Source organism: Nestor notabilis, unplaced genomic scaffold (assembly GCF_000696875.1).
Source record: "Nestor notabilis isolate BGI_N333 unplaced genomic scaffold, ASM69687v1 scaffold33221, whole genome shotgun sequence".
Lineage (NCBI taxonomy): Eukaryota > Metazoa > Chordata > Aves > Psittaciformes > Psittacidae > Nestor > Nestor notabilis.
This window is the reverse complement of record NW_009916614.1, coordinates 23,298-42,280: the sequence shown is the minus strand read 5'-3', so window position 1 is coordinate 42,280 and position 18,983 is coordinate 23,298. Positions and strand designations below refer to the sequence as shown.

The window sequence follows — 18,983 nt, the reverse complement described above, 5'->3', positions numbered from 1 at the left end:
AATATAATATAAATAAAATAGCTTCTAAAGAACACTAAGTAGCATCAGAGGCCACACTCTTAGAAACATGAGTGGTCAAGTCTCACAGCTTTTGGCCTGCTTTGTCTTAATAGAGATGCACACCACCACTTTGATGATACAGACTGCGGTCTGTTAACAAAACCTTACTCAACAGGGAAGCTTGGCTGTCAATATCTTAGAGGCTTCCAATTAGATTCAGAGATCTAATATATTGTTTAATGAAATCTTAGGCTATTTTTATATACTTCTTTGCTTTTATTACAGTAAAAAATGGTAACCATGAAGACCAGATGAGCCATTTCCAAATCTGTAGTGTTTATTTTAGGGACACATGTTATTCATCTACTTTCTTCCAGTCTTTACCATCCCTAATAATGAAATGCCAGCTTAAAAAGTAAAAACTAGGATAAAAGAAAAATACAGGTATTTTTATGATGTATGATTTAACACATAATGTTTAGAACTGAAAAATATCTTTATTTTTAACATTGTATATGCATATCTACATATTTTGATGGACTACTTGTGGCAGCCTAAAAAGAAATTAAATGAACCAATATCAAACATGAGAAGCAATCCCTAAAATAGACAGGCTTTTATATGCCATAAAGTGCCTTCTAATCCAAAAATTCTTCAGTAGTAAAGACTGAAAATTAGTTGATAACTAATGCAAACTGATGCAAAGACTAAGAGGAGCACTCATAGCCTGTTCTCTGTTATACAACAGTGCCTAACTCATGCTATCATATTTACAATATTTTAGCTTGAAACAAAACCACTACAAATAACATCTTCATAGAATTGTTACATTCAGATAGCGCCCAAGTGATATTCACAGTTTCAAAGAATGGAGACAAAGTCATCTAAATTTGAAAATCAGGTATCATGTATTTTCTCCTGTTAGTTTTGCATTTACAATATATGACTAAGTTTTTAGTACTCACAGGCTTACCATCTGGACCAGGCTGACCAGGATAACCATGATTCCCAGGCTGCCCAGGGTCACCCTATGGAGAAGCAAGTATGTTAACACACAAAAGATATGAAAAAGCATTTTAAAATTAGCACAGAGCAACCTTAACCCTAATAAATTCCACAAAACAGTGGCTGCAAGCCCTAATACCTGCTATTGAGGAGTAACTCCTACAGCAAAAAAGAATTGATCTTGTAACTCCCTCTCTGGGAAAATTCCCCCTAACTTCTTGTGCAGGACTTAGAGGAGTGAGCTCACACTCAGTTACAGCACAGATTTGGCCCATCACCTCAAATGCTTTCAAGCTTTTTAACATCAGAGCAGAAATAAAAACACTGTTGACCAAACAGATGAAAAAATATTTACTAAACCCTTGTTAATCTTGTAGTTCTACTCTGAAGAAAACTCTCATCTGCTTTGGCTGAGTCTAGTTCTTAAAGCAAAAGCACTGGAAAGGCAGGAATCAGGATTAAAACCTGCTAAATACTAAACTCTTCTCCACATACTTATTTCTCTCTAAAAAAAGTATAATCTATTCGATTTCTTCTTATAAGCCTTTTGCAATTATTTCAATAACCTCTGTTATGACCATGTTAAAGGAAAAGAAAACCAGTTCCCCAGGCTTCGTGTTTATGGTAAGAAAGCAGGAATTTAATTTCCACTTCAATATATACTGTGAGTGTATCAAAGTTCTCTGTTTATTTTACTAACAGACTTGATTTAAGCCCAGCAAAATCCAATAAGAGTTGATCTATGGAAACATTTTACTTCTACAGGAGTATTAAGCAGGTACCATGTTCTTCAACCTGAACCATCAACAGACCTGCGGGTCAGTTACAGCTGCAGAATTGTTATAAACAGGATACAAAACTAGCTTTCAATGTGACTGTGAAAAAAAAAATCTTTTCACATATAAACCACAGCAATGTAATGCTGAACTAAATGGAAAAAGGATATGCAATAATGTCTCTTTAAAACAGCATAATAAATTAACCAGAATTATTACTGTTCAAATTAAGAAGTCCAGGTTTGAGAGTAGAGCAGAAATAAATTTGCTTTCAAATATACTAAACTATGAAATTTTATGCCTTTAACTTGAAAACATTAAAATATCAGCTACTTGTATTTTTAAATTGTTTTAATTTAATTAATTTTATTGTACTCCATTAGTGTCACAAACACACAAATTAAGCTTAAATTTAAACAGTTCCTAAGTCAGGTATTCAGGTATACTGTTAAGATAACCTATACAATTTTAAATTTGCTTCCTTTTCACTCTTGCTGCAGACTTTTGTGTTGGGCACCATCTTGTAACCTGTATTATTCAGTTATCCCCCAAAAATTAATATACTGCAATAAAACTGAAAGACTGCACACAAAGCAGCGATTTAAATAAAATTCTATAGGTCACCCTAATTCTGAAATTTTAAACTCTTCATACTTTACAGGACGTAGCTCTAACTGTGGCTTTAAGTTTTTTTAAATGATAAACTTAACTTTCTTTTTTTCTCTAATATGCTAAAGAGAAAAGAGAAGGTAAAAGACCACAAAAAATCCATCATATGAAATAATCTCCATCTTTGTGGACTCCAATTCCCTGATTATAGAAACCCTTACCATTGTAGCAAAAAGCCCTCTGACATGATGTTGCTGCGGCAGATTGTTAACCCCTTAGATGATGAGTAGAGGGTTTTTTTAATAATTTGTCTAATGAAAGTGGTTTGGCAATTTCCTGTCCACCCTTATAAGGCAAGCACCTTCTGGAAGCACTACTTGGTACAGTTATTGAGAAAGATACTACAGAAAAATTCTAGGGATTTCAGTTTGCCACGATAGACATCTGACACTCAAGTCTGTTTCTAAATCCTTCATCAACTCTGAAGGTGATCATCAGAAGAGCTAAGGTGGAACTCTCCCAGGAAGCATCTAGTCCATTCTTTAACAAAGAAGGAAAAAACCTGCTCCATTAAGACTTCTGTTAGCAAACCATCACATTCTCAAACATTTAACAGTGAAAGATCATTTTTCTGAAGAACGGCAAGGAAACACGATTTTTAATCCATGAACATTTTCCTTAAAAAATAGGATACATTTGTGTTACTAGGATTTATGGCACTAAAACACACCCTTGAGGATTCTAATCACTAAATTCATGCACTGAAAACCAGAACCAGGAGAATTTGTCCCCTACTTTTTTAATCTGTCTGACTATGACTGGCCAAGACAGATTGGATCAAAAAAAAAGGGAAAAAAGAAAGTCATGTATGCTCAGTAAGACAGAATGGAGACTTACTTTGGGGCCTGGCGGTCCTTGTTTTCCTGGAGGGCATATGCAGGGGGCAGGTGTTGAGCCTACATCACTAGGACCATTCATGCACTACCAAGAGTGAAACCAATCATCAATACGCATGCCAAAAGCATTCAACAAACGTATCATAACATTATATGAAGCTGATTTTTTTCAGTTGTGTAGGTCCTGCCTCCATCTCCTTTGTCCAGCTGGAACTTCTGCTTACCTGAATACTGCCCTGAATTTGCATGCACGAATTCATCATCTTATCCAGAAGAAAAACAGATAAAAAAATTAAGTACTGATACTGGGCTGATATCTGAAACTCTATTTGCTTTTCCACAAAAATTATGCCACCTAGTTTGATAATTTTAAATCTGGCAACATGCAAGACTCTTCTCCTAAACTAACTGATATTAATCACTTGAAGTGTGATCAGTTATCAAATATAACTATTTAACTGAAGTTTGTAAAAAGAATCTAATAAATATTACGTGAATCATAATGACCACAACTGATGGGCATGCTATCATGTGTAGCAAGCTTGAAAAAATCTTAAAGCCGAAGTCTCCTACCTCCTGGGCATGTGTCCCAGCTAAGAAGTTACCTGAGGAAAGGTGGGGCATGGCTGCTATGACCAACTCCTGCAAGTCACTAGCCCTGGCCCCCAGAGTACCCATCTTCCAAAGACCACTAGGTGTCCTTCTCCAAACCACGGTCCCTACACAAACAGCAGTTTTTGGCAGACCAAATCACCTTCTGGAGGTATTTTTTATTATTTTTTTAGGTATTTACTTCTCACCACTGAGACCAAATGAAACCTCAGTGTTTTGCCACGGCAGGCAAGGGGAGCGCTATGAGATCAAATCCCATCTGCCCCAGGTCAGGCACCCAAATTTACATGCATCTGTACTAAATTTATATGCTGAGGCTAGATTCAGCTGCTTTTTTTTTTTTCACCAGCAAATTCTTAGAGCTATGGAAAGGCAAAATTTGAGAACACAAGATACAAAAAAAGCAGACTTTTTTTTTATTATCTAAAACACTTTCTAGAACATTTTAATCATATTTTCTAAAATAATGCAAATATTTTATAATGCTCTCTGAATGTAATTCTTTCTCAGGGTCAAATGATTGATCAAAACACAAATCCAAGTTTTGTCTGCAACAGAACCAAGTGGAAGCTGGGTGACCAAGAGGATGTTTAGGGAAACCATCACGTTAAGCCTCCAAACAAGCTCCCCTTCAGAGAGCTCCCATTAGCATGATGCAGGTAGCAGCTACCTGACCGTGCATATCCCCATTCATTTTGCAGCAGCATCAACCCTTGCAAATAAGAGAAATTTAATTGAACTGGAAAAAAAAATCAGGTCATTTATTCTAATAAACATGGGTTGCTTGAGAAAACTGATTTTTAATTTGTCTGTTGACTAGAGTTCAATTAATGAAAATCCAGCGCTTTGAAGCTTAGCAAACCTCTGTCCTCTTTTCAAAACAATGTGTAAATTCCCTAGAATGAGAAGTTTATATAAAGTCAAATACTACCTTAAATTGAGTTTGAGCAGTTTATGATTGAGCCTACCTCTCCATTCTGAAACAAGAAGAAACACAATTTAAGAGTACAGCAATATTTGTAATAAGCAAAATCCATTCATTTGTAAACACTACCAAAACCAATCATAAATTTAGGGCTGTAGCTGTCAAGGAATTATAATTCATAATTTTAGGCTCAGACTTAAACGCAGCTGCTATCAATATATATGAATTTCATTTCATTTAAGGGTCTTTCAACAGCAGCTACCAGTAGCAATTTTTAAAAGGCAATGACAAAACTAGCATTAATACCGAACCATGTAAATATTCGCACACTAAATGTTTAGATTTGGGTCAAACCTCCTGTCAGGAGTAACTTTACATTTAAAAAAAAAAAAAAAAAAAATCCTCTGCTTACTCATTCATGTCAGAGAATGTACCAAAATATTTCTAAAATCTCTGATCTCTGCTTAAATCCTGCATCTGGGAAAACACAGAGCAGCACAGAGGCAAGGCTGGCTTTTTCTCATGTTCCTGTGTGACTGTGTTAGACTCTGCTATTAGCTGAAGAGCATTTTCCAATACCTGCACCACAGAACAATCCATCCCCAAATATTTCAGCATGCCAACCATGAAATTGTTTGTCTTAATGGTTTAGTAGGCACCATTAGCTGCACCATATACGGGAGCTTTCTAATGCACACAGTCACCACAGACTTCATACACAGTCTTACGGAGAGAGACAGCTTCCTCTATATTCAATTTTCATCTTAGGCAACCTCTAGAGAAGGTTATCTTCCTCCACAGATCATGCAGGGAGTTTAAAATTACTGTGCAGCCATTTATCTCCAGGAAAGGGGATGAATTCAGGCTGCTTAGTTCAGGAGCTTTGACCCAACCACAGTCTGACAGAATACAACCACAAACCACATATTCCTCCTTGGAGATCATCCAACATTTCTCTTTTCTGGAGTCCAGAATTTCATGGGTAAAGTCCAAATTTAATTCACAACAGCAAGTGAAACTAAACTGGCAAAAAGCGATCTTTTTGCTTGGACTTCTCACCAAATCACAGAGAATGCAAGACTTTTTAGTGTTTGCTTTCTTTACACAAAAATTTCTTTCATTTGTTTAGTTTTATAGCCTACTTCTATTTTGTAAAGAATAAAAAGATGGAGTGGTACAGTTAAATAGCTAAATACTAAATTTACTTCAGGATTTAAAGCTAACTTTACAAAAGCATTCCTGGACCCATTAGTTCTTGACACACACAGTCAGATTTCAGAACAGCTAATAATCCAGCCACCTACTTGTTACTTAAATGAAAGCAGCAAGTTTTGAAAAGCCCTAATAAGGGTGCTGACTGCAACAGACACAAATAAATAGAAGAAAAACAGACTAGCTGGGTGTCTGGGAAAGTCTGACAAAAAAATAATGCATCTGGATTTTGAAGATTCACAGGTTCTATTGTCAAACTGGCTAAATGGTCCTAATGCTAAATAAAATCACAACATGAAGAATATGGATTTACAAAGTAAGACACTGGTGTCTGGTTATCTTTAGCCTAGTTTGTTTTAGGCACCGAACAAAAGAGGACAATTTGAATGAAACTGTACATAGAAAATAATTTCTTGATTATACTTTGAGATGGGAGCCGAATACTTTTGAAAATCTGGTTCAAACTCTGTGTCATGAATGGTTTGCAAATCTGTTTGCACGTGTTTCATATTTCATTGTACAATTAATTGCAAGAAAGAGGGCAACCAAAGGGTCAATGGATCCCCATAAGCTTCCTAATTGGGTACATGAATCATAAAATCCTGATTTTATTTTTGTCCTAATATTCTTCATGAAATTTTGGCAACTTTTCAGTTAATGGGATATTTATAGATACTTCTGATAGGAAAAAGTGATTTAAAAATATAGGTTTTTTGGTTATGTTAAAAAATTTCAGGTATTAGATTACCTGACAAGTAGCAAGAAGTATATCAGGTAAGTTAAAAAGTAATATTTAAAGTACTTCACACTGGTGTAACCTAGTAGTTTTATTAACTTATAGTGTTTAAAATCTTAAACGGTAACAGAAAATTCCAAGATTCTTCTATACTGCGGTCAAATTCTAACCATCAAATATCTAAGTTAAAAAAGCTCCAAAAATACATTTGTGCAAAAATAATGCTGAAAGCACTCAAGTTCTGCATCACTTGATATTGCACATGTAACAAGCATTTGTTTGCACTAGCTGAACCAATATACTATTACTTATTTTAAGAATTCAGTGACTCAGCATTAAACAGTGATTTGTAAAGAATGACAAGTAGTCCTCAAAAGTTCATCTATCATACTCACAAATCCCGAGATCTCACAGATTGTTTCTCGATTATTTTGCTCTGGGTCACAGTAGATTCGCAGTTTTTGTATATCAAACTATAATTCAAAACATAAAAGACATTTTTTAGAGAAACTATTCATAATCTGACATTGTTAGTTTAAACTATACTCTTCTTAAACTGTATCTTCCACAAGTATAGAACAAATAAGCAAAATATTAAAAAGCAAGAGAAATTGGAAACTGTGTGTTTCCTACTGTTAAAAATCAAAGATGCAGAAACATCTTTTGTCAGACTACTCACAAGGATTACTACATGCAACTAATTAAACATTCTGTAACAGAATTACTTAAAGAAAAATAATCAGTCCAAGATTTTTGTTTCTAAAATAATAGAAATCACCCCCCTAATCCTTGGCAATAAATCTAAACATGCACAGCACGAATTACACTGGCTGCCAATATAATACTAGGGAAACAAGTTACAACAGCACAGGGAAAACCAACCTTTCCCTTTTTACCTTAAAAGTCCTTGAAAGATGTTTCTACACTGTCTGTCTCTACTAGATGTAAGATTAGTAAGTTTTAGTGAAGCATCAGAAGGCATCCCTGATGCTTGAAAGAATTCCATTTGGAGTTAGCTGTATAACGTAAAGCTTTAAAAGGCAACTAGTAAAAACACTGACACCAGGTAAGCAAAAGTTTGGGCCACTCTGCTCTACAGCTATGTTAAAAAAAAAAAAATATACCACTGAAGATAGCTTTTCTAGGGTAAATTATCATTAATCCAAAGAGAAAAAAGCCATTACACTTACACGAAGTCATAGCTACAAGTTGGAGTAGGGGAAGCACAGAAAATGGAGTCTGTTAATACCATGCCTACTAACATGTGTTTTCAAATTTAAAATGTCTACAATTCATAATACTTCAGCATATACACAAATTTATCATCAATATACTGGCAAGCACTGCAGCCAGTAAGATCTTAATTAAATCAAGAATACTTGCAAAATATCACCAGAAAACATGTGAATTAGAGCACAGACAGAGAATGAATGTTCACCAAAGAATCTCTGAAATAATATTCTTGTATCGTACTTTGCATCCAATTTCAGGATATTTCTTTCTTAAAGGGTTTCCAAATACCTTTTCACTGAAAGGCAGCATGCAGATTCATTAAAATATTTCTCTATAATCATAGTTTGAATAGAAATACCCTGGCAAAGTTTAAATGTTAATGCTTTGCAGAATGCATCACAGACTGAGAAAGTGAAGAAAGGAAATATGTTTTTTAGATTATAAAAATCATCTGGAAATATAAAATTGCAACCTGAGGCAGATTTTCTACTTTTCTTCTAGTCTACTATCAGATGAGGATCTTACACAATTCTACATTCCTAAAATGCTTTTATTTTAGATAACATGTCTTGCTACTAACATTCTTTAACTCAGTAACCTTATTACTGGGAATCTATAAAAGTCCCATTTCTACAGTGACTTAAGAGAAAATACAAGGTACAACAAAAACAAACAACTAACCCTCTAATCCTAGAATGCACAAAACTATAAAAATGGGATAATCATGCACAGAGAAAATGCATGAGACGATTTAGTACAATTCTGAAATCTCTACTTTGGTTGCAGTAAGTGCTTGAAATCCCATTAGAAATCTGTGACAAACATTCAGTAGTTTTCACAAAGGAGTACTTCAGTATACAATGTTATCACCAGAAATGTTGAGTCAAACACACATTGCACCATCCAAGTTCCCATGCACACTTTAAGAATATGATAATAATAGAACTGAAGCCTGGCTACAAATACACAAAATTCAGGAGTAACTAAGTAAAGACATCTGAAGAGAGTTCATGAAGATGATGCAAAGAACATTAATATATTTTAATAGGAGCAATAAGGATAATGAAATGAGAGTACAAAAAAACCCATAATTTTTAAAATAACTAAAAATAATGCCTACTTATGTTACTCAGTATTCCTTAGTATTGTTTCCATTACTATCAGTCTAATTAGTCATTACCACATAAATACAAGGAAATGATCTATTTCACCCACATCTAGAATACTGTCAACGTAATAGCCTTCGTTACTGGTCTACACAGCCTTTACACCAATACAGCCTGAAGTTTTAAACAGTTTCAGGGGAAGTTTCAAGCACAGCTGAACCAGTGACAGTTTGAGTACCAAATATTTGCAGTATGACAGACACAGAGTTGATTGATAGTACTTTTCTGACAGCTAGTGATGAGAAAGAAACTTCATAAAAATTTTGTTCTCTCCATCTTTTACCAGCATAACCTATATACTGATGGAAGGAAAAAATACGCGCTGCCAAGCACAGAGGAAATCCCTGCTTTGAGACACTATTTCCCAAATTCAGGGGACTACACCGCATCAAATTTGTGTTTCAGTAAAAATTGAACATCCCTTGAAGTCAGTGAGACCAATTAAGCACCCAACACACAGGATATATCAGTTTTGCTGAGTCCTCGTGACCACTTATGTTCCCTTTTAACTATTAAAATTTTGTATATTAAATTTCAGCCCAGTATAAATTAGAAGCGTAAGTTCAAGAAAACAGAAGGCACTAATACAGTGTTAACCTACAGCAGAATTTCTTTATCATTGAGGGTTTAGCATACGCTTACCTGTACAGTTTCCTCCTTTCCAGAATACTTTCCTATTTGGGTTAGGCCACTGATGTAAATACCTAAAACAGGATGCAATGGCTTTGTTTCAATTTCTTGGTCATCTATATACAAAGTTACAATGTCTTCTGTTACTAAGAGACGAATTTGATGCCAGCCTTCATCAAACAATGTCTAAGAAAAGTGAAGAAAATAGAACTGCTTAAAACAAAATGTCTTCAATTTAAGTAAGGATAAAACTGCATTTCAGCACTTAAACTACTGTTAATGGTTGAGATGATCAATGGTCCATGTTTCATCATACAAAAAATTGTAAATTGTATAGGCAGAAAGTATTTGCCAAGTAATACCATAATTGAGAAGACAACATTTGGTAATTGTTCATTTCTGTTTCAGAATTATTTTTTAACTCACATAGATTTTTTTCAGTCTATGATCTTGAACATGCTCAAACATGTATTTGCTAAAAACATGAAGCCAGATGCCTTTTTTTCAGCAGTTGTATAATGTCTTGAACACTTTAGATCTTAAATCATGGTGAAAACTGATACTTAAAAGTCTACTTAATCTCTCATGGAAAAAAAATCTGAAAGATGACAGACATGATATTGGCAGAAAGAATCACAATATTGCAATGAATAAACCAAATATTACATTCATCACCTCACAAACATCAAGTTTCTAGAGCTCAAGATTTAGTTTAAACAAATAGCATAGTTCTAAAAGTGATAGAAAATGAGAGATCTCTTAACCTACTTTAGAAACTAAATTCAACATGGGAAGAAAGGCCACCTTCTTGAGCCAATCCATTAATGCCAAATACAATCTAGCTCTTTAGCCTAGCCTAGACTGTATCTTTTATATAGAGATTCATTCCACACCAAAGTGGTATACATAAGAGTAAACTAAAACATATATTTCTCAGTGTGTTATGTATCTTTGTTACCTTTTGCAGATATAAATAGAAATTAGTCTTACTTCACTTCATAGCATACACCTTTATATAGTACCTCTGCTTCTATTTTATTTTCATTTGTAGATTGGGGTTTTATTTATTTACAGTGATCCTCATTGCAAAATAAAATAAACAACAGATCAGAATAGAAAATGTTTCAAATTTTCCTCAGTAAAACAGATAAATGATCATAGAGCTTTATTAAATAAAAAGGTTCATTAATAGCATAGTGACATTTATAATGTGTTTACAGACATACAGCTCTAAAAAGGGCATAAAATTATTGTTCTCCATAACAGCAATGCAAGTGTGGAGAAACACAAAAATTAACAAAAGTCTTCCTTTCATGATGAAGTTCATGGATACCTGGAACTGCAAGAATATGAAAGAGTAAGATTAATTTGTCACCGGAGCTGCAAGAAACAGTTACATACAAATTTCTGAATTGACTTGAAATTTCCTAATTTTCTAACAATTTCCAGTAAAACAAAAATGCAAACGGTGCTTTCTTACAAAATAAAAAAAAAATTAAAAATTTAAAAAATTCCTTGTAAAATCATTGTAAAAAGGCAGAGGAAATTTGGAAAGAAAATGTAAAATTTTGTATCCAATAACAGAACAAAATACCTCTCCCGAGCAAAAGCTTAGTAGTTAAGACCTTCTATTGGATAGGAGTCCTTCCTTCTTTGAAGATTCATATTTCAAATTCCTTCAGCCTGATTTGGAGTAAGGATTCAAATGCAAGCTATCACTTCCCAGAAAAACTGAACTCACTTGGCTATGAAGCACTCCAGTGGTAAGTCTTTCCCACTTTTTGTCAGCTGAAGCACCCCCTTTTGCTCACTTAAACAATACTATCTGCAGTAGGAATGGGAACCTCTGGGCTGCACATGCCTATACTGCTACAAATGCAGGCGTAGAGATATTCAATCTCCTTCCCTCTCTCTCACCTGCAACTGAGAGAAACTTCCTTAAAAGAGTTGAATACTTCAGTGGAAATTATTGAAGAAAGATTGAATGAGAACCTTGAGATTACACTAGAAGACAATAAAATTGGTTTGCACAAAAAGGGGAATCCCTTGAATGAGAAAAATAGTAGCTGAAAGGAATTTTTAATCAGGAGAACTAGACAAATCCAGATTGAACTGTCTTTTCGTAAGCTGGTATTTACTCTTCTGGAGAAGAAAGTAACTTTGGTCATTGTGCATTTTCAAGAAATCTAGACACTTAACAAAAACTCTCTCTAAAAATGAACTATTTTCATTGGCACTTCCTACTGTCCATATCAAAGGCAGAAAACACTTTCCAGCATTTTCTATGGTAAGCAAAGAGCTGTGTCAAAAAATATCTCTGTGTGATCTTCTGACAATTACTGGCTGGAAACTACTGAGTAGAAAGCACCTGTAAACCATCTACAGTCATGATCACCATGGACACTCTGGAAATATGGATAAATTACCTCCCATCTATTTTTAAATGCCTAAGCAGCCAAAAATAAGACCACGCATTTTCAAAAAAGCATAAAGGGCAAACGACTAATGTGTACTTAAATGAGTATCCCAGCATGATGACTTACTCTTTACCTTTACACGGGGTGCAGCAAAAGTAATAACTTGTGTGCCATTTATTAAACTTGTTGTAGTGAATGATAATGTTTTCTCTTCTCCATTAACAGTGACTGCTATCTGTGGTCTCTTATCCAGACTCAGAATTCTCCACAAATCCCATGTCTTTTTTACTTTAAATCTTTGAGTGGAAACAAATACATAGGATGGAGGCAGACCTTCTGGAAACACATTCCTAAATAAGGATGAAGGGGAAAAAAAAAGACAGTACTTGAACTTAAGTATAAATCTTAAAATAAGTCTCACTTTAATCAAACAAAAAAAAAAATCATACTAACTTTAGAAGTGTATTTATAAATTTAAATACCTTGTCAATTCTGACAGATCAACACGTGAGGTTACTTCAAAAGCTTTTGCATTAGTGGTTGGTATTTGAATTCTCTTTTTAACCTTTTTCTTCACACCTAATCCTACAAGAATGTCAAATCCTTTTTCATCTCGAGCTGCCACTGGAATTCTTGTTGGACAAACAGATTCTGCAAAGTAACAAATGCAAATACAGTACAAAAATAATTACTTTAGAGAAGTAACTTCTCACTTACCTATTTTTTTGCCTTTCAAGAGATGAGAACTGAGAACTGCTGGTTCTCTCAAGTATAAAATGAGAGAAGTGACATGCAGAATCCTCCAAGACATGAAACAATAACACTGACTTGTGAAATTTACTGCAATTACATTCACATACTATTTTGAATTGTTACTCATAGTAGTTAAAAGGTATTACTATATCTGCCTAATAAAAAATTTAATTTAATTTCTAAAATTGTATGGTTTCAAAATGCTACAAAATTATAGAACTTACTTTCCACAATGCACTAACAATTTGAATTCATCCAGAATCCTCCCCAACTAAAAAATAGGGTTGAAAATAGACAAAGGTAGAAGTATCTACAACTACTTTTTTAATTTTATTTTGCTCAAAATGGACTCTGATCTATTTTGTCTGTTACACTGAAATCTGCTTGAAGCTATTCTCACTGGACAAATATTGTGTGAAGTATTTTCTGTGAAAACTAGTTAGCTGAATGTTATCTCTGTTTAATTCTCTTTACACAAACAATACTAGTCAGTGAACCTAAGTTGTCTAAAACCAAAAAAGTGATAGCAGAGTGAAATTTCATGCTAAAGCCAACACTGTATTAGAGTAATGAATCAATGAAAATAAAGACAACTTTTTATTAAAATCATGCTTAACAGTTTACTATAAATACAATTTCATAATTCATTTCCCATTGTTTCTTCAGAAAAGCACCAGTGCATAGAAAGGGAAGACATTAGGAATACATTCCAAAAAAAAGGTAGATAGTTCTCTCATCTCCATCTGGACCAGCCATGGGCTGGAAAACTCATTTTTCAGTGCCAGGGAATTATAATCACAAAAGGTCTGCACTGGCTTCCCTTTACAATACAAGCAACACTGCACAACTTCCCTTCCTAACCAACCCAAGAGCACTCAGAAGCTACCCTGTTCTGGTAGGGGAGGCAGGATATATAAACTCTAAGAAAATCCAGCTAGGTGTCTGCACAGAGTACCTATGGTAGGAAAAGACAATTCATCCTAAGGGAACATGCCACATGTGCTTGGGGCAGCAGTGAGAAGTCACATACTTTCCCCTTAGTTTTCTTTTCCTCCTCACCGCAAAACACCACCTGATTCCCAGACTGTTGTCATGGAAACATTTTCTAAACTCGTTTATTTCAAAGCTAAGTAACAGTCATACTGCCAGTATTAACACAGATTACAGATAATCATATACATTGACAAGAAAATGAATGCAAGACTCTCTTACCAGTTGCAGTATTAGAAATTTGATGTAAAAATCAAAAAATAATTGCAGAACGAGGATTACTTTATATGAGAGGGCCATTACTCTGGATCAGCACCAAACTATTCTAATCCAGTACAATACAAATCAAGCATGTGTAAAATTATATATTAAGAAACCATTCTTTATTTCCAATAGCACACTGAAGAATCAAAACACTCCCAGTAAGACAGATATTTTTGGGATCTTCTGAATCATCTTCAGGCTGGATTACTTTGGTATATATCCATTATACAGGATGGAGGAGTCAGTGGCAAAATTAAGAACTGTCTGTCATGAGAAATGGGGTTGTGTTTCCCATACACAATATCAGTCACAGCAGCTCTCTAGCCTACACTGAAACTTTTTTTTTCCCTTTTAGTTCTTTATCTAGTTTTCAGATGCTTTATTTTTCCTTCCTGAAGCATGAAATAACTTTTTCATGTTAATTCCCATTATCTAGCACAAAGGAACTTTTCTTAAGACTCCTCTAAAGATACTTCTGAGGACTGCATTAAGTAATGTTTTCAAATGTCTGACACACAATCTTTTCTGTATTTTTTTCTAGATAATATTAATACCACAGGAAAATTTGACTTCCAGGATAATTATTAAATATTCCTTACATGTTTAAGGACTCTTTCAGTCACGTTGTCCTTTCTGGGTGACAGGCTCAGCAGGTTTTTTCACCCTGACATACTCTAAAACCAACACCAGAGTTCCCAAAACGCACACCAGAGCCCTCCATCTATACAAGGCTGTTTGCTATAGCACTACTCACTACATGAACCACCAAACCTCAGCATCTTTTTTCCATAAAGGAAATACCACTCCTATGCTTTTATATCCATAGTCACATAATAAAGTTAAAAACACCATGAAGACTAGCGGGTTCTTTCAGACATTACAATAAGGACAATCAAGACACAATTGCAAAATATTCAGGCAGCTTGATGTTGATCACAGCCAACTCATTGCTGCTTTGCCCTCATGGTACTTCTCTTCCAGAGTCAGTGCGAATCTTAACAACATGAATAAAATAATCCACCATCCAAATATAAAATTTCCAGTTTACTAGTCTTTCAGTTCACCTGCTAAAGACATTGTGGTTAGAAGCTGCCAACTAGCTCTGATCACTCTTTGAGAGAGGCATCTCAATGCTAACACCAGTGAAGAGCACAACAGAGGAGTGGAAGCAAAGGGTCACTTAAACAGTAATTACACTTTTGTATATGTAGTCAACATTCACAAATTACTTCTGTGAGAGTTGTGTCAAATACTGCAGCTGAATTTCAAAGGATACTAGTTAATTCTGAAAGCAGAAAATCCATCTTGATGAAATGTAATGTCACTTCTTCTAAACTTTATTTAAGAAAATACTGTATTTGGGGAGTTTCTCCCACGTGCGGTTCTGTTAAGGAATTTAGTTGCACTAACCTGATTAATTTTTGGACTGACCACCTTGCTACATCAGCCACAAGGAATTATTATGATTTTCTTAAGTGTACCAAGAAATAAACACTATAAAACTCAACATAAGTATCACCATATTTTTTCAATGAACTCCATACTCAAAGAGAGAGCAAATGAAAACTATTTTTCATTCTTACTAAGTGCAGAAATATGGTACAACTGAAATATGACTTGCATCAATTCTTGGTGATAAAACATGTACAGAATAGCACTGATAGCGCTGTATTGTAGAGTCCTTCTGAGTGATATATTTTAGAAGTAAATTGCTATCTTTTCCATATATATATGGGAAAGCCATTGTTTTACAGTTATCAGAAAACTCCATGCTGTAATGCTGCTAGCATTCTAAAGCTAAAAAGTAATTTTACAATGTTGATCTTGGCTAATTCTTCTATAAAATCCTTCTAAAAAAGATAATAACAGATTGTTACAACACCAGCCACTTTTGCCAAGAGTTTTTCTTCTGGGTTTTTTGACGCATACTGGCGGAAGAACTCCTGTTTGTAATGACAGGCTATCCGCTCTACTGTCAAGAAGAAATGCTAGATTGTGGATTAGTATCAGCCGCACCTAGGAAAAGGATAACATAAGCCTTGTATTCTCAGCACTATGAAAATTGCTCAACTATTTTAGGGTTTCTAGACTTCATCAGCACAAAAAGACTGGGGGTGTAGGGCAAAATCCTACATGCTGACATTGAATGCACACTGTGTTAAAGCATCATATCTTCCCCAAATACACCTCTAGGTTTCATGGATAAAACAGTATTTTGGAAGTGATTTCTTCAAACAAGATCAAAATGAAAGATGGTAGTAAAGATTTTCAGATTACATTAATAATGCATTCTGCTTGTGAAATAAAGCAATATGGGTATAGAACTACATTCTGAACACCTAAAATATTTTATAATCAATAACTTACCTTCACAGAGTTTCTGCTTTATAACTTCTTTAATTCTTGATATTGCAATATAATCTTCAACATAAAATACGTAAGTTGATGAAGGTTTGTTGGCAATAGCTTTAAGTTCATCCTCCTCAATTTCTGAGCCAACACCAATAGCGAACAAAGTGATTTTATTTTTCCTTGCTTCTGCTGCTACATCTTTGACTTCATCTTGAGACTTTCCATCAGTGAGAACAACTGCTATTTTTGTTAAAAATCTTGAAGATTTTGCAAATAGATGGTCAAAGGCAAACTGAATAGCTCTTCCTGTTCTTGTATTTCCTCCCAAGTAGTGTATTGACTCCATTTCCCTGATGAGATTCTCATTGGATTCATGAGTTCCAAGGGGAATTTCAAGTACAGGGTAATCGCTGTACTGGACAACTCCAACTTGAATAAACTTTGGCCCTATGTCAAAATTTCTCGTAATATTGACAAGCCAGCTTTTGATTATTTCAAAGTTTTCTGGGCCAACACTGTAAGAACCATCTAAGATAAAAACTAAATCTGCCGGAGCAGTTCTGCAACCTTAAAAGGAAAAAAAAAAATTAAAAAAATCAAACATTTTCATGAACTCTTCCACCTTCTTCCACAGGAAATATTTTTCATATCAATTATTATTCATATTAGAATCCAAACTGACAAATATATTCAATTATTTTTTTAAAAAATCAGCAGTGTTTATTAGAGAAAACAAGATTATTTCCGTAAGCCACACAAATCCAGCTTGTTATCTGCAAACCAAACCATTTTCTGGTTTTACATTATCACCAGAAACGATGAAAAAATCAGGAATTCAATTGCTTAGCTGGCAGTCGTATTTCATGCAATTAGCAGAGGGGAAAACATTTTGGGTTTTTTCCATATCTCTTTGTCTGCGTAAAAACTCATTTTTGATAGCAAACCAAGTACACTGCAGAGAACGGCTATAGTCTGAATGCTCCAGAAATCAGCAGTAATATCCAATCCTTTTACAAATACATTTTAATTGACTTCTGACACTGCCACGTGGCACTTACAGAAGTAGTTATTATAAAATCCTGAGTCTTGATTGAATGTTGCTGGTAGCATATTCTGATTTTAGTAGAAGAAAAATGATCAGTGAACAAGCTAAACCTCCAGAATATAAAATCACATAAGCATTTACCAAACATAATGTAACTGCATGATGATTCAGACATGGATTTAGCTCTCCTAGCTGTAGTCACTTATAAACGGAGCTTTTAGAGTAAATTGCCAAGTACGTGCCATGGACTGACACAACCATTTCCATAGGACAGTCCTATCCATCTAACATACACATCATCAGATAGAGACAATAACTCTTAAGGGAAAGAAACACCTTCCATCGACTATGAAAGGAGCTTAGGTAACTAATACACAAGGTGCCAAGGAGATGGCCAAAACCAGGAGAGATTATTTTGATCCCATGGCACATGGGGCCATCGGGGTTGCTGTGTATTTGTATTTTCTGTTTCGTGAAAGGCTGGAGCTCCACCACAGGAAGGAGAACCTTGCCTTGTCCTTATACCTGCATATGGACACTTCTGGTTATATCAAGACTGGAGCTTCACAGTTCTATCTGCCTCCCTGAGCATTTACAAGACAATGTAGAGAAATAAAGATATTCCTTTCCTAAAGGAGAAATAAAATATTTAAGTTACTTATCATATATTACAAGATTTTCACCAGGAAAATTATACTGGAAAAAATCACAATTAGCAGAAGTGTACATGTGGACCTGAAAATGGATACTATAAATTTAAGGAATGCTTTGAAGTTGCTCTTATGTGAAATATAAAAATCAAGACTTACTAGCCCTTGTTTCCCCATCTTCAGCTGAGATGTAATCATGAAGTAACAGAATGAATAGCATCTGAAAACATGTCACTATCTGTGCCATGTGTAATGTATTTTCAGTCTTGAGATTAAACTAGATGGAAAAGAAAAGAAAATATAGTGTTGTTATATTACAAAACAAATCCAAACTTCTGTGTTATAAAACCTGTGCATGAGGAACAACTCTGAACCAAATTTGCAAGCCCAGATGTAAGGCCAGCCTGCAATGGATCCAAGACCCAAAGAAGCATGGGTCAGGCAGGTAAGCCCAAAATTAAGATTCTAAATTCAACAACACTCACTACTCTTTCTGTGGAAGCTGTTTTCACCAGGTCACATTTACATACTTCTCCTGCTAGATACATACATGAGCAGGTTATATACCCAGGGCCAGTGAACTACCTTTCAGTGTCACTAATTTAAGTATTCTACATCTAGCCAGAAGACTAAACATTCCTCTTCTCTCTACAGGCTCTGCTTTGTCAGTCATGTTAGTCTTCATCTATTACACATTAGTTTACCACTAAGG

The 18,983-nt window shown here is 34.8% G+C and overlaps 1 protein-coding gene across 1 annotated transcript; it reads right to left on the bottom strand.

Moving 5' to 3' along the window:
- Positions 1–965: 965 nt before the first annotated feature.
- On the bottom strand, positions 966–18,518 carry COL21A1 (collagen, type XXI, alpha 1; the record flags this gene model as incomplete). The annotated part of the gene is made up of 9 exons (XM_010024654.1): positions 18,431–18,518; positions 16,592–17,143; positions 12,700–12,868; positions 12,351–12,567; positions 9,813–9,986; positions 7,167–7,244; positions 4,867–4,875; positions 3,288–3,371; positions 966–1,028 (listed from the first exon to the last, which is right to left on the bottom strand). Coding segments are annotated over exons 1-9 (1,434 nt in total), but the record flags the coding sequence as incomplete, so codon positions are not given.
- Between the last annotated feature and the right edge of the window lie 465 nt (positions 18,519–18,983).